The sequence below is a fragment of the Triplophysa dalaica genome, chromosome 25, assembly GCF_015846415.1.
Source record: "Triplophysa dalaica isolate WHDGS20190420 chromosome 25, ASM1584641v1, whole genome shotgun sequence".
Taxonomy (NCBI): Eukaryota; Metazoa; Chordata; class Actinopteri; order Cypriniformes; family Nemacheilidae; genus Triplophysa; species Triplophysa dalaica.
In genome coordinates this window covers 1852968-1867338 of record NC_079566.1, presented here as the reverse complement: position 1 = coordinate 1867338, position 14371 = coordinate 1852968, and the positions used below count along the sequence as shown (strand labels likewise).

At 36.1% G+C, this 14371-nt stretch overlaps 2 protein-coding genes across 4 annotated transcripts; one reads left to right on the top strand and one right to left on the bottom strand.

Annotated features, from left to right (window-relative positions):
• Positions 1 to 378: 378 nt before the first annotated feature.
• agr2 (anterior gradient 2) lies at positions 379 to 3374 on the top strand. 3 transcript variants are annotated; one of them, XM_056741526.1, is made up of 8 exons: positions 379 to 423; positions 1907 to 2032; positions 2311 to 2374; positions 2485 to 2537; positions 2646 to 2722; positions 2802 to 2865; positions 2948 to 3031; positions 3115 to 3374. In XM_056741526.1, exons 2-8 carry the CDS (start codon positions 1915 to 1917, stop codon positions 3162 to 3164), a joined length of 510 nt encoding a protein of 169 aa, XP_056597504.1. In that variant the 5' UTR covers positions 379 to 423; positions 1907 to 1914; the 3' UTR covers positions 3165 to 3374. The 3 variants fall into 3 exon arrangements, with proteins under 3 accessions (XP_056597504.1, XP_056597505.1, XP_056597503.1); XM_056741527.1 differs by having other exon boundaries at positions 386 to 449; XM_056741525.1 differs by lacking the exon at positions 379 to 423 and adding an exon at positions 1639 to 1730.
• A 315-nt stretch (positions 3375 to 3689) lies between these two features.
• On the bottom strand, positions 3690 to 9587 carry tspan13b (tetraspanin 13b). The gene is made up of 6 exons (XM_056741495.1): positions 9390 to 9587; positions 7738 to 7905; positions 6047 to 6127; positions 5765 to 5878; positions 5473 to 5583; positions 3690 to 4811 (listed from the first exon to the last, which is right to left on the bottom strand). Exons 1-6 carry the CDS (start codon positions 9450 to 9452, stop codon positions 4737 to 4739), a joined length of 612 nt encoding a protein of 203 aa, XP_056597473.1. The 5' UTR covers positions 9453 to 9587; the 3' UTR covers positions 3690 to 4736.
• Between the last annotated feature and the right edge of the window lie 4784 nt (positions 9588 to 14371).

Here is a 14371-nt window from a genome sequence, read left to right as displayed (position 1 = left end):
TCATGTTAAGACTTGAGACTTCTGTCATTGATAGACCTGCAGTTTGGTCTGATTATCGGTCAATTTGAATTCAGAAACCCTCACATGTCCACCTGAAGGACACAGAGAGTGAAGTCATTCAGTCATTCAGTCGTGGGGTCGTTGCAGAGGCCCTGCTCCACACAAAGACACCATTGATCCACCGCTGGATACTTTATCTTAGAGCTCCCGGTGAAAAATCACTTTTTCAGGCCTGAGTTACAACATTATATTTTGAGAAGCAACACTGTAAAGTCCTTTTTCTCTTGCTTGTATATGCACAGTTGTTGTGACATTTAAGTGTTTCATTGTATGCAAAGGATGTTGCAAAATAGCGTCTTCAGGTCATAGTTGCATGTAGGCGTATGAGATTCGAACTGTCGGATTAACAGGACAAGCCTACTGGTAATGCTTTTTTGTATTAATAAGAGGTAATATTGAGTAGTTATACTAAATGATGTTGAGAAAATAAATAAAACATACAATAAATGAATAAAATATAATGCAATAGTACAAATATAGACATACTGGACATTTTTATGTAAATGAAAGTGTAGAAAACAAGCAAATAAATAATTTATTTATTCCATAGCAAAATTTTGTTATAAATATACCATCTAATTACAGGATGATTTACAGTTAGTTGCGCTTATGTATATTATTAAGAAAATTTGCCATAATAACATGCATCTTATCATATATGTATACATTTGCTAGTTCTGTTTTGAATGTCTCTACTGCTAAAGTGTATTTTCTCTTAAGTTGCTTTGTAACAATGCAAAATTTTGAAAAGGGCCTTAAAATATGTATTAAATTGAATTGAGGTAAAATGAAGTTCTTAAGGACACGTCAGTTTTTTGAGATGACTCCATTCAGGAAACTTCCTATTGAATGCCTCATTGAGCAAATGTTGGAGGGATGGGTTTTCATTGGTTAACTCTACACCGTTAAAACTGATTTGTTGGTTAACTTTTTAAGATAAATTGAATCTTAATTTACCATAAAAGATATTAGTTATTAAATAAATTTGATGCAAAATTGTTATGTCAACTAATATTTTTAAGTTGAAGTAAAAAATGTTTTTAATTTAAAACAACAAATCCTTTTTTCAGAGATTACTTTCTAATGCAACATGCGAATGTCAAATTGCTGAAGATTTTTCTGCATTTAATGAGTTTATTTCCTTGAAATGTAAATAGCACAGAATAAGAAATGAATTTAGATATCAAATCTGTAAAACTCACACATTATTAGCTTGTCTTACATCTGGCCTGTCAAAGCATAACATTTCACACTTTTAAAACTTTAATAATGAATTCTCATTATGATATATATGCATAGAAGCCTTAAGTCATCCATAGTTTGCTTTCTTATTCTAAGACCACGTCATGCCAAAAGTAATGATATCCCACGAATGTGCCCGTCTGACATCACGGGTCAGATCTAAGCCAATCACAAAGAGCCTAATCATGCTTTTACTCAATCACTACGGTGACTCTCTGCTGATCTGGCCTTGGCACAGAGACAAATACAAGAATAAATAGGAAGTTTGAACTGAATGGCATGAAAGTGCAGGATCACATTCCAGGACGGGACAGGGGGTGGGCGGAGCCTCAGGTGAGCAGGTGTATAAATGTTGCTCAGGTGAGCGAGTAAGGGCAACAGCACAGACAGGACACTGTGACAAAACTAAAGGGGAAAACCGAAAACAGGTGAGAAAAGAACTGATGCAAAAACTTTCTCCATACAAGCTTCAACCAATCTTAAGCATACCAGAGGACACAGTGTCTGTATATTCCTGATTCTGAACGGTTACAGTTGACGGTGGGACTCATGTTAAATGTATGTTATTCCTAACAGCTCTAAATGGATGTTTTTTTTGCTGTAGATTCTAAGATGCTTAAAGGATTGTTATCAGTGCTCTTGGTCCTGGGGACCCTGACCTCCACTATGGGAAAGCCGGAGAAGACCACTCCAAAGAAAGAGAAGAGGATCCCTCAAACTCTCTCCAGAGGTGGGTTTCATTTATTAAACATTATTTTGCACACTGTAGAATCTAAGTTAATGTTTTGTTAATCTAAAGAATTTTAAGAATGATATTTGACAATTTTTATAATTAAACATTTTGTCAGTTCAAAACATTGAGTTGAACAAAATGATGCTAAACAAATATTACTGTGATTCTTTAATGACATCTTTTTTATTTGAATGGCTCTTGTAGAAACAGTCATTCACATGCATGAGCAAACATGTTTTAGTATGCATACTCAGTATTGTTGCTTGTCCTCTTAGGTTGGGGTGATCAGTTGATCTGGGCTCAGACATACGAGGAAGCCTTGTTTTGGTCACGATCCAGGTAGAATTTTTGAAAGTTTGCACTTTATAAATCATTTTGGCGGTTTGCTTGATTTATCACGTGTATAAGATTTGGCATATTGTCTAAAATGCATATTTTTATGTTATCAGGAACAAGCCCCTCATGGTTATATTTCACTTGGAGGACTGCCCACACAGCCTGTGTACGACTTTACATTCAATATTTACTATTATATTTACTGTCACGTAATAAAAAACGACTAAGGTGCCCCAAAACTTAGCTAAAACCCTCGTTTGTTTTATTTTTGTAGCTCTGAAGAAGGCCTTCGCTGAGGATAAAGAGATCCAGAAGTTGGCCGATGAAGAGTTTATCGTCTTGAACCTGATGGTGAGTGAACGCTGACCTTAATCTTTAAGAGATTCGGAGGGGAATGTCTAGATTAATATGGGATTTATTTCATTTACAGTATGAAACAACAGACAAGCACTTGTCTCCCGATGGCCAGTACGTTCCAAGAATCCTTTTAGTTGGTGAGTTGGTGATGATTCAAACCTTTACATTTATCAATTATTGCTAAACATCTAACTGAAATTCCATTTTCTTGCATCTCAGATCCCTCCATGACCGTCCGGGCTGACATTACTGGTCGCTACTCTAACCGCATGTACGCCTATGAGCCAAGCGACATTAAACTCTGTAAGTCTGAAATTACAATGTTTCTTTCTTTTTAAATGCAGCCATTACCCCACTAACAGTATTTTTTATCTTTTTACCGACAGTGTTAAGCAACATGCAAAGAGCCTTGAAGTTTTTGAAGACGGAGTTGTGAACACAGAAGCATGACCCTTCTGTTCACAGAGAGGAAATGACGTCCCTGAGGGTGACTTTTACTTTGTCATTTGCTTACTGACACTTAAAACCGCACTGTAAAGTCCTGTACAAATTTTAAAACATTTTCTCTCTGTTACGGTCACCTTCAGGCTTTCCATTTCTTTTAATGTATTTCCCTGTTTTTTGAAATAAATGAAGTTGTTCAACAGTGTGGCTCTCGTGGTGATTCATTTCATATCAATGATCTGTGACAGTGGCTTTTAACAGTTAGTGGTGCCTCCGGCTAATATCCGGGTGGGAGGTGGCAAAGCAACGGGTTTTCCTGAGTCACACGGTTGCCTGGTTACAAGCAGCCTTTGTTATTCAGCGAGCTGTTGGCTTGAGAAAAGCCGAGTGTGTCAGTCTCTGATTGGTTCAAGGTTGGAGGAAGTTGCTGTTCTTAAAAGCTCCATTGAAATTTCGCACAATAAAACCAACAACCGAAAGCATTGTTAAAACCCGGCAATTACGAATTACAAAATGGTTCCTACAGGGTATTTATTTCTGAGTTCTTTTCAGATGAATGACAGCATAGTTCACAGAACTATAGATGTACATTTCAGCGACGAAATCATGCAAGAAGACAAAACAAAACGCAAACTAAAGCCAGTAAAACACACACAAAACAGAGATGAAGTAGGCAGACAAACAAGTGGGATGTGACATGTGTCAGTGACATTTAAAACTCAAGGAAAACAAATCCACCACTTTAATATTTCATGCCAATTCTGTTCTTATCACTCTGGTTGATCATCTCACTGGTTGATAGTTACATATTGTTAAAGGGATACACCCAAAAATGAAAATTCTTTCACCATTTATTCACCCTCATGTCATTTTGAACCTGTTTGACTTCATTTCTTCGGCAGAACACAAAAGAAGATATTTTGAAGAATGTTGGTTACCAAACTTAATCGGCCCCATTGACTTCTATTGTATGGACATACCGAAGTTATAAACAGATTTAAATACACGAGTGCAAATAAATGACAATGAATTTTTTTTGGGTGGACTGTCACTTTGACATATTTTAAAATGCTTTGTTAAAATGGTTTATGCTAATTGTACTTTTTTGCATAACAGTGATTCAGTGTGATTTTATTGTATATCAGTCATGCTAATGAGTAGTTTGTCCATTTTTAAGAATCATGTCTTAGAACTGTAACGATTATAATCCGATATAGTCAGAACATAGAAATACTTTCAGTCAAACAAAAACATTACATGCGTACACCTGTTGTACCACAAATAAAACAGAACTAAATATAAATATCAATGTTGTTTAGCCCATTAGTGTCATACGTTTACGCCCTACTGGTATTCCTTAAACACAAGTACAAGCTTGTCTGCACACCGTATTCTTGAAAAATCAAGCACATAGTATATATAGCAGCAAAAAACACACAGGCTGGTCTCCTCTTTAGGGAAAACACATACACACACCCTTCAGACAAAACTCCAATTCCAGTGTTCAGACGAGTGCTCAGGACGGATCGAGAGAATTCGGATGTCAGATTTGAACCCGGACGGGTTACAGGAAGGCGCTGGGGTTCGCCCGCGGGTCCTTTTGGTTTCTGTACCTGTATGTCAGCCAGACACCCAGGATCTGAATCAAACAGAATGAGACGAAAAACATGAGTAAAAGGAGATAGTTGTTGGTATTTAAATGGTGACGAAGGATGAAACATCCTGGTATATGTTTCTTAACAAAAAGTGCCACAATTTTCTTTTCACTCTAAAATAAATCTCACATAAGCAATATGATAAAAGGCACTAACGTTGAATAAAGTATATTATTATTAGAAAATGAAAGTGTATTTAATTTGTGAATTTTATTTATTAATTTAATTTATAAGAGCATTTATTATAGAGTGTGTGTTGATTGTAATTTCACAATGGCTATAAATGTCTTTCATTCCATCCGAATTTAGAGTCTGAACTCATTTCCCTCTAAACATCAAAGGGACAAATAAATAAATGGTACCATAAGTGGGAATAAGGTGCCCTTAAAATTGAGTTTGTGAATGAGATTTAAGAGCAAAGCAAGTATGGTGGTTAACTATAAAAAGTTGGGTCGAAAATATGGACCCACCAAAGAAGTTGGGTTGAATTAAACCAGAAAATATTTATATTTGACCGACCCAGCATTTTGGCTTGAAACAAAACAGGATCATTTATAACCCAACTGTTGAGTTTGTCCTTTTTTGACACAACGCCCGGTTGAAATGACCCAACGTATTTAAGAGTGTTTGGTTCAGGAGGCTGACCTCAGTGAAGCTGAAGAAGAGTCCGATCCCTCCCACGAATCTCAGCACTTCCCCAGCATGCTCCTGGATCTTTGCTGCACAGGTGGTGCAGGTGCTGTAATGAAAGCAGGGCTGCATGGGGTCGAAGAAAGACATACACAAGATCACTGAGTTATCATACGACAAACAGTTCACGTATGTGGAGTGCTATACTAACAAATAATAATCAGCATTGAAATAATATGCAGAAATATATTGTTGAAAACAGTAAAACAACAAAGGAGTGATTTGTGTGTGTATAAGAATCAATTACAGCAGCGCAGCTTCCATTGACGACCATGTGTGAGAAACCGCAGCAGTTCAGACTCTTCTCCACGTCTCTCTGGGTGGTCAGAGAATTATTCCAGCCCACCTCTAAAAGATTATTCTACAACACACAGACACATACAATGTGACTCTTTATACACAGAGCTGAATGTTTCAATTGGTCATTTGTTGTAGATACAGATCATAAATGTTGTGACTAGTAAATATTTTTCGATGTATTAATATCCCAAAGATCATGTAAATGTAACGCGAGTGTGATCTCTCCCACCTGCTGCTCTTCATTGATAGTCAGACACGCACTCGACACAGAGAACTGAACTACAAACACCAGGAACAGTATGATCATGTACTGTTGTGAATGAATTAAGGGTTTAAAAACAAACAAACAGTGAAGAAATATTCATAGTAAAATCACAGTCAAGAGAGTTTCAATGAATTATATTGAAATATATGTTACGATATAGGGGTTTCCCAGACAAGGATTAGTTTAAATCGACTCTGTTCATTGAAATTAAATAAAATATTAACAAAAAATTATGGGAAACACATAACTAAAGGAATATTTGAAATGTTGCTTTAAAAATTAATTTAAATAAATGTAAAGCACTAAAATAGTAATACAAAGTAACAAAAATAAAACTAAAATAGAAATGAATTAATATAATTAATCAATGTAGAAAAATAAACAAATAAATTATGAAAACACAAAGCATAGAACAAAATTTGTGAAACTTTAACAAAAATTTACATAAAACTACAGATCTAAAAATAAAAGGCAATTTAAAGTATTATTAAAACTAATATCAAAACTATAATAACTCTGGTCCGGATTAAATTAGGATATTTACGTCATTTAAAAAAACATACTTTACACAAAAACTTTACCTTATGCATCTTCAGACAAAACAATCGCACTGATATATTTTAAGATAATAAGTTTGAGCAAGTTCGATCAAGACACCTCAAGACTTAAGCCCTGTCCAAGAAACCGCCCCACAGGGTTTAAAATATTGAGACATTTATAGACGGATCATATTAAGCCTTCAAACTTCTAAAATAACTTTTTAATCCTTAGAAATCACAGAAATGAAAGAAAAATAAATAAATTGATCAAAATGTAAGTAATAAGTTGGCAATTGTGCTCTTGAGAATACCATAAATACAAATAGCAAACACAAAATTGCATTTTACTGCGTATGTATGTTAAAAATGACTGAAATAATCACATCATTATTACTCCACCAGCCACCAGCAGAGTTAAACAATCCATTCATCCCGAATTTTATTTTATTTTATATTATATATTATTATATTTACACTTTATATTAACAAATATTTCAGGATAAGGGTATTTCATTTTATGTGGTACAAGTTCACTGATCTGCATTTTCATATTACATGTTAACTGCACCACTCTATGGTCATAGAGTGAAATGCATGCATGTGTAGATAATAATCCATGAAGAGATATTTTTACATCATATTTATAAATACATTTTAAAATGACATGATTGTTTAATATAATATTAATATAGTTGTTTATATATTTATGTTTATATATTATATATATTTTACATAAGAAAAATAATACTTTAATTCCAAGGACATTTTTGAACAATTATTTTAAATGTGAGTACCTAAGCTTTTAGTTTTTAGTTGAGATAGTTTTTGTTTTGACTGAGCACACAGTCTGTGGTCAGTAGGGTTCGGCTGATAATAGACTACACTGAAACTGGACACTTCCCACATAGATCTCATTGCATTCACTTAAAACATGAATGGAAAATGCTGACCCAAACCCTCCACAATCTTCACATTCACTCCTCAACGTTAATATTGCACATAATATACTATCGATAAAATGCTTAATTGATTGTTTCTCATGTAAAGCCTTACCGCTGTCTTAACACTATGCACAAAGTTGTAGTACACTGTCTGCACGAGCACAGTAAAGGATACAAAGAACAGCAGAACCTGGTGGTGCTTCATGGCACCAATGAGTCCAGCTAGGGCAACAAAGAAGAGGAAGACTCCCACCCCGATGATGCCCCCCACCACCTGGAAGCTCGACACCAGCCCGAAGCATTTCCCCCAGGCGGCGATGCCAATCATCAGTAAACTCACCATCTGAGGTCAGAGAGGAAAGAGAAATCATAAGCGAGGGAAACAGGAACAAAGATAACAGATTATGAAAACATTATTTCGGAAAACTATCTCACACCCCAAATATGTCCATGTCATGAAATGCGGCGACTTCACATTTGTTTTAACTATCACACCCAATATAATCCTAAAGAGCCCATTATTTTGAAGAGATAACTTTTGAATAAATCAATGTCTTGAACTGGGGAACAATTTGGGAAACAAAAATGATGCATAAACCCTGTTACAGAACAAAACTAATCTTAAAATGTGATAACATTTAATCTATTATTAGTCTAAGCATGGGGTTTCTAATTTAGAGAGAAAATTGTATACTTTAGGGACATGTCAAAAAGGGACGGATGTTTTTGAGAAACAGCGTTCTTTGTAGAATTTCTGCGAATTAAAATGTACAAACCAGAAGCTATTATACCCAACAAATGGAGGAGAGATGGATTTTTATTGAACAAAAAACAGTGATTTTATTTTAATTTTCATATGCTACTATATGAGGAATATGGACCTCTATGGACAACTCTGTTATGGATGTGAAAATTTACTTGACTGACTTCAAAAAACTATGCTTTAAAAAGCAAGAATATAAATATAGACATCAGACCGGTATGGTGTAAACCTTTGGTAAAAATTCAAAGTTAATATTAAGTTTGGCATTTGCATAGAATTGCCCGTTTATTTACAATATATTTAGAAAATATATTTTTACAAAATATGCGATGAATAGGAGACTCACTTTGGCTGATATTTCACTGAAAAATAACCTTTTTAAAATAAACGTATTACATAAGTAGGCCTATTTAAGTTATATTCATCATCAAGTGTGATTTAAGTCACTATTCTATCAGTAATGATTTAGGAAAAAACAAATGGGATGGAGTGACCAAACAACAGCTGTGACATCAGCAAATAACAGTAACACAAAATGGGCCACACATAACATAAAACAGGCTTGTAAGTCAAATTTAAATTCAAAACGAGGGAAAAAATGATCCCAAGTGTAGTATGTGTCAAGGTAAAGGTGTACAGATTACAGTATATGAGCCTGTGAGTTTCTCCTTTCATCTGTGAAGTAACAAGTGCAAAGGTCAACGCGTTTATGTGCAACATACATGAAAAAAGTGCAGAACGCTCACATATCCGACTCAAGTATAATAATTCATTGCATGTCTACAAAACCCAGAACAAAGACAGGATATGACTGCAAAAACAGAGGAGTTGCGAGGAAACGGTCCGCGATCTGGGATGTTATTCTACAGTCACCGCTGATGAGTGAAACCAGAAGCGCTCGTCGGCCTCATTCCACACAAAGAATCTCTTTAAATAATTCATGTGAACACTGCTACAGCCCATACTGCAATAAAAGCCTACAAAACACAACTCATCCGTAAAGCACATCTGGATATGGTCACGTTACAATAAAGGCAGCTAAAGATGTCCATATGGTTACTTACAACATAGAGGATGTTGAGCGCGCACAGGGAATTCTTGGAGCAGGTGAATCCAGCGCAAACCATCTTGATCGTGTTTTCTGACAGAAGCTCTCCGCTGTGTGGATCTCTGGAAATATCAGTTAAATGACAAGAACAACGCACGAGGAGGTTAATGTAGCTAAGCAACGATAAAATAAGACTCGTGTGCGGTTCGCACCAATTCAGAGAGTGAACGCTGATGCATAGGGGTGCCAGATCTTTCTTCATCACATCCCTCCCTTCTGCTAGACAGTGATGCTCTCTCTTGGACTTGAGCTGCAGAGAATTTACATGTTGGATTTCTTGAATTTAGTGCAAATTTATAGTATTGATTATTGTGTAAAGTGTGTCTGTATAATACTTTAAACACACAACCACTGGTCGCAATTAAAAAAAAAGATGCATGACAACTCTGGTAGACTAATACTTAGCACACACAATACCGTGTTTATTTGAACTAATATTGGTGTTTATTCTAAATATCATGTAGGGTAAAATAAATATAATATAATATATGTGCAAATATCATTTTAAAATGTATATTTTAAGTGTTGTATATTCTACTGCGAATCTGTTAGTAAGCACAGCTTTGTCTTTGTGGTAGAATAAGCACTTCGCTACACTTCTGTCTTCAGGTTTATGTGTTTACCAACTCAAATGTACATTTTATTGTGAACGTAAAAAAATGCAACACATCTAAAATATAATTTGTGACATGTTGATACACAATCTGTTGTGGTTTCTTAAAAAATATAAAAAAAAATATTATTCTGATGAAAGTACTGACTTGATTGCAGACTCTATTCCAACATGGCCACCCTTTAGGGAGGCGGGACTGACTGTGCACGGTACAGTCGATTGGTCAATTTTTCCTGATTGACAAAAGCGAATTCTTCCCGCCTCTCCTTAGCAACTGTTGCGAGGAGACGCGTCTATTTCCACTGCATTATCATATGAGAAGACAAATATGAAAAGTGGAAAAAGCTGTCTGTCTGCTTCTGTGTATATGTTTGATTGTCTGTCTGTCTATAAAGTAAATAAAGTGATAAGAGGAGAAATAGAGAAAATAAAATCCGTTTCGCCATCAATTAACATTTATAAGCGATCTAGAGACTATAAAAAACAATCAGATATCAACAGCTGAAAAGGTCTCACCAGATTATAAATGTGACAGAAAAGAATATTAAATAAAAAATAAATGCACTCTCAAAAAGGATATGTTTAATAATAACAACATTTTTTAGTGTAATGGAATTTTAACAAATTTAGCACATTATGAGTAATTTTGTGTTGAAAAAATAAAATAGAAACACAAATTAAAAGTAACTCATCTATTTTGTCCTTAAAATGACAAGTTTATCATTTACTCACCCTCGAAAGAAGTCTTATGATCAAACAGTTCATGGACCCAATTGACTCCCACAGTAAGGAAAATGACAATGGTAGTCAAAAGTGCCTCAGAACTGTTTGCCTTACATTCTTCAAAATATATTTTGAACAAAGATATTTATAAAGCAGATTTTCCTACTATGGTATTAAAAATAAACGACATGCATTTGTGCAAAATCATATTTTATTAGTGTATTTTATCAATTGACCACAGGGTGGTAGCAAAGCCTGTTATATAAACATGTTCGGGTAAAGAAACACTATGGAATATATTCAGACTAGTCGCTTGAGCAAAACATTGCTGATCTAACACATTACAATTTATTTTATTCATTGCATTCATTGTTATCCATTGAATAACATAACAAAATGATGTTGAAGTGATTTCGCTTCAAAGCTCTGGTTGGACTTTTTTTAATCATCCAATCAGAATAAGTCCTGAATTAATGGCACACATGTAAATATTACAAAAAACATAATGAAAAAAAGTGTTTGTAAAATTCACAACATTTGATAAATATCCAACTGGCACTTGCTATGCATCAAATGTAAATGTCACATTATGCCTACTGACTTGTTGTGAACTCATTATCACATTTATTCCTTGAAATCAGTTTCTGCTGATGTATATATCACCCTTGATCATGTGGAAACGAGACAAAAAGTTTGTGAGGAAACACGTGCTAGTTATTCTAAAGAACCCCAGTGACTGGTTTGCCCTTCAGAGGGTGATATATCCAGATTTGGCACACGTACTTATTCAGCTCGTCCTATTTTAGCCACCAGAAAGGAGTGCGGCAAAAAAGAAATCACACTAACCGTCCTGAATCTGTCAAACTCTTGTTCGCACTGCTGGCTCTAACAGAAAATCATAACATAATCCTTGGAAATGGCCAGTATTTTATCGCCTTCAGGGCAACACAGTGAGAAAGCTTGCTCAGCAACCGGCCGAGATTAAAGCCAGAGTTATTTTGCTTGTCTGGAACACGAAAAATGTACGTCTTTCATGAGAAGGACATTAAAAATGATTTGCAAGTTCTTTGGTGAAAAACATGACAACTTCTTTATATTTAGGCCTATTGAAATGTTGTGTAGTTTAGATGTTGCTTCTGTTATTGCAGAGGCCTTTTGACATTGATGGAAATGGTCTGCGTCGAGATAAATAAGTCAAATAAATGGAATAAGAAATATACAGATTGTGATATGATAAGATTAAAAAGTACACAAGGCAGTAACAGATTTGAAATCCCCAACCTGAAGTAAAAAGAAAAGGATTATCTTGATTCTTTTCGAAGCAATTTATTTTTTTGATGATACGCACAAGCGCATCGGCATAAAACTCACTGGAGTGGAAAACCTACAGCGTGAGGTCCTCTTCCGTATCTCTCCGGTACCGTTGGCTGTTGATGGTACATTATCGCTCTCAGAAGTCCCCTGACAGCACATTCTTTCACTTATGTCACGGCCACGCAGATCTTTACAGGCCTGTTTGATCAAGAGAGGATTTCAAAAGCTTTCAGAAGGCAAGACACCATCCATTTACAATGATCTGCCGTCTTAAAAGCTCGCCTTCGACCTCCCGTTCCATCTTTTAAGCCAACAGGGCTTTTGACTCGAGCATGCAAGTGCAGGAAGAGATGTAATTGCACATCAATATTACAGTCAGTTAAATATGAAAAATATTTCAGTAAATATTAAATAAAAATAACATTAGTGATGCTTCCTAAGCCAAAATCGTGCGGCCTTACATGTGTCGTTACTTTGAAGTAGAACACTCTTCATTCTTTACCAGCCTGTGTAAAATATTGAGTTAGCTCTTGAAAGTGTACATTTTGTTATACATTCATGCTGAAATATCAACATCAATTCCAACCAGATTCTTATGGTTTTAACTACAAATACCATTCAAACTTCCAATACCAATCAAATACCAATAAAATGTCTTTTAGTATTTTTCCAATAGGATGTAATACTTTATTCAATATTTTGTGGTGTGAATAACCATTTGAAGTCTCTCTTAAAATTGTAAAGCATTTTTTATATCAAAGTATACTTTTCATAGCCAGGTAAGCAAATTGTCACATCCATAATGGTCCACATTCCTCAAAAAGGGGCACATGAAGTAAGTATCACTTCGCCATTTGGTTGGTATTATTGCTTCTTCTTCGCACATTTCAATTCACAGAAATCCTATAAAGTATGTTATCTCCCAGAAACGTCCTTTTTTGACACACCCATAACACATTGTTTTCCCTCTTTAAAAACAGAAAACGCATGCTTAGACTGATATTTTTCTGATGTCTGGACTCTATCATCAGGGGTTTGTTCAAATATAAACAGATGATTTATTATAATAAATAAATTCTGTAAGAATTTATGTTTCAAGTTTTGACTGAAAATGTCACATCCACAACACAACTGCCCATAGGCTCTTTCATATAGAATACCATTCATACTCAGTCAAATAAGCTATGAAGACTATCTCATGTTGACGTCAGCAAAATGTGCAGTAAGCACAAAAAGACCCAAAGCAACTACGCAAATTGATGTTTTCCACCAGCGTCTGAACACGATTTGTTATTCCGCTTTGCTCTTTGCTGTCTTTCAGGCCTCGGCTCTGAAAGGTCATCTACACCCTCCATCCTCAGAGTGTTTGTCTCGTTGGCAGCATGTGAACGTGTGGGTGTGTACACGCGCATGAACACGGTCATGCTGACATTGAGCCGGGAGCTCGAGGGTGATAACCGCACTCAAGGTCTCGCTGTCAACTGCCGAGGGCCCTTGTTGATCTGTTGACAGGCGATCAGGATCAGACACGGTCTGACCTGGTGCGCGTGTCATCGTTTACTCTACTCTTTCTTTCCGTTACGGTTAATCTGTGCCACACCCTGTAGATGATTTCCGTTACGCCCGTATTCATCCCGTCATGTCTTCCAGTCCAGGCATTTGAATTATGCATAGACACACACCATGCAAAAATGTGCTGCATGTAAGCGGGAAATGAGTACCTGTAGCCGCTGTACATCCCCCGGGGAATCTAAGGAACTAAATGTCATTGACCTTGCAGATACTTAAATGTCTTCTCTGTTTAAATACACAGATCGCCTTGAGCCAGGACGTAGAATGGAAAACCGTTCAGATGGGCAACCGGGGAGCTAATCCTGATGCACGAGTAATTATAAAGTCTCTTAATGCACTGGCACGCCGCCCGATCAAGGCCTACGGTGAGCGCTGTGAATGGCAAACACCTTCGATGGAGGTCACCTAAAGGACATGAGAAATTCTTTACTTCTTTTGGTTTGTCACACTAGAGTGAATCCGGGCTGCAGGTATAAAGTAAGTATACATGCAGACCACAAAGCAAAGCTGGCAGCATGCTGTTTCCTTTTAGTTCGGACCGTGCCGGCCGCACACTAAAACTGCTTGTCAACGTGTGTTTTGACTGAATCCGGTGGACCACCAGAGTGAAAGAGAGAGAGTGTTGTTCAGCCACAAGCGTTTACCAAAACCGGAGGCAGAGCTTGACTGATCCAGTTAGACAATGCTCGACTAGACAAAGAAAACCTCTGTGAATG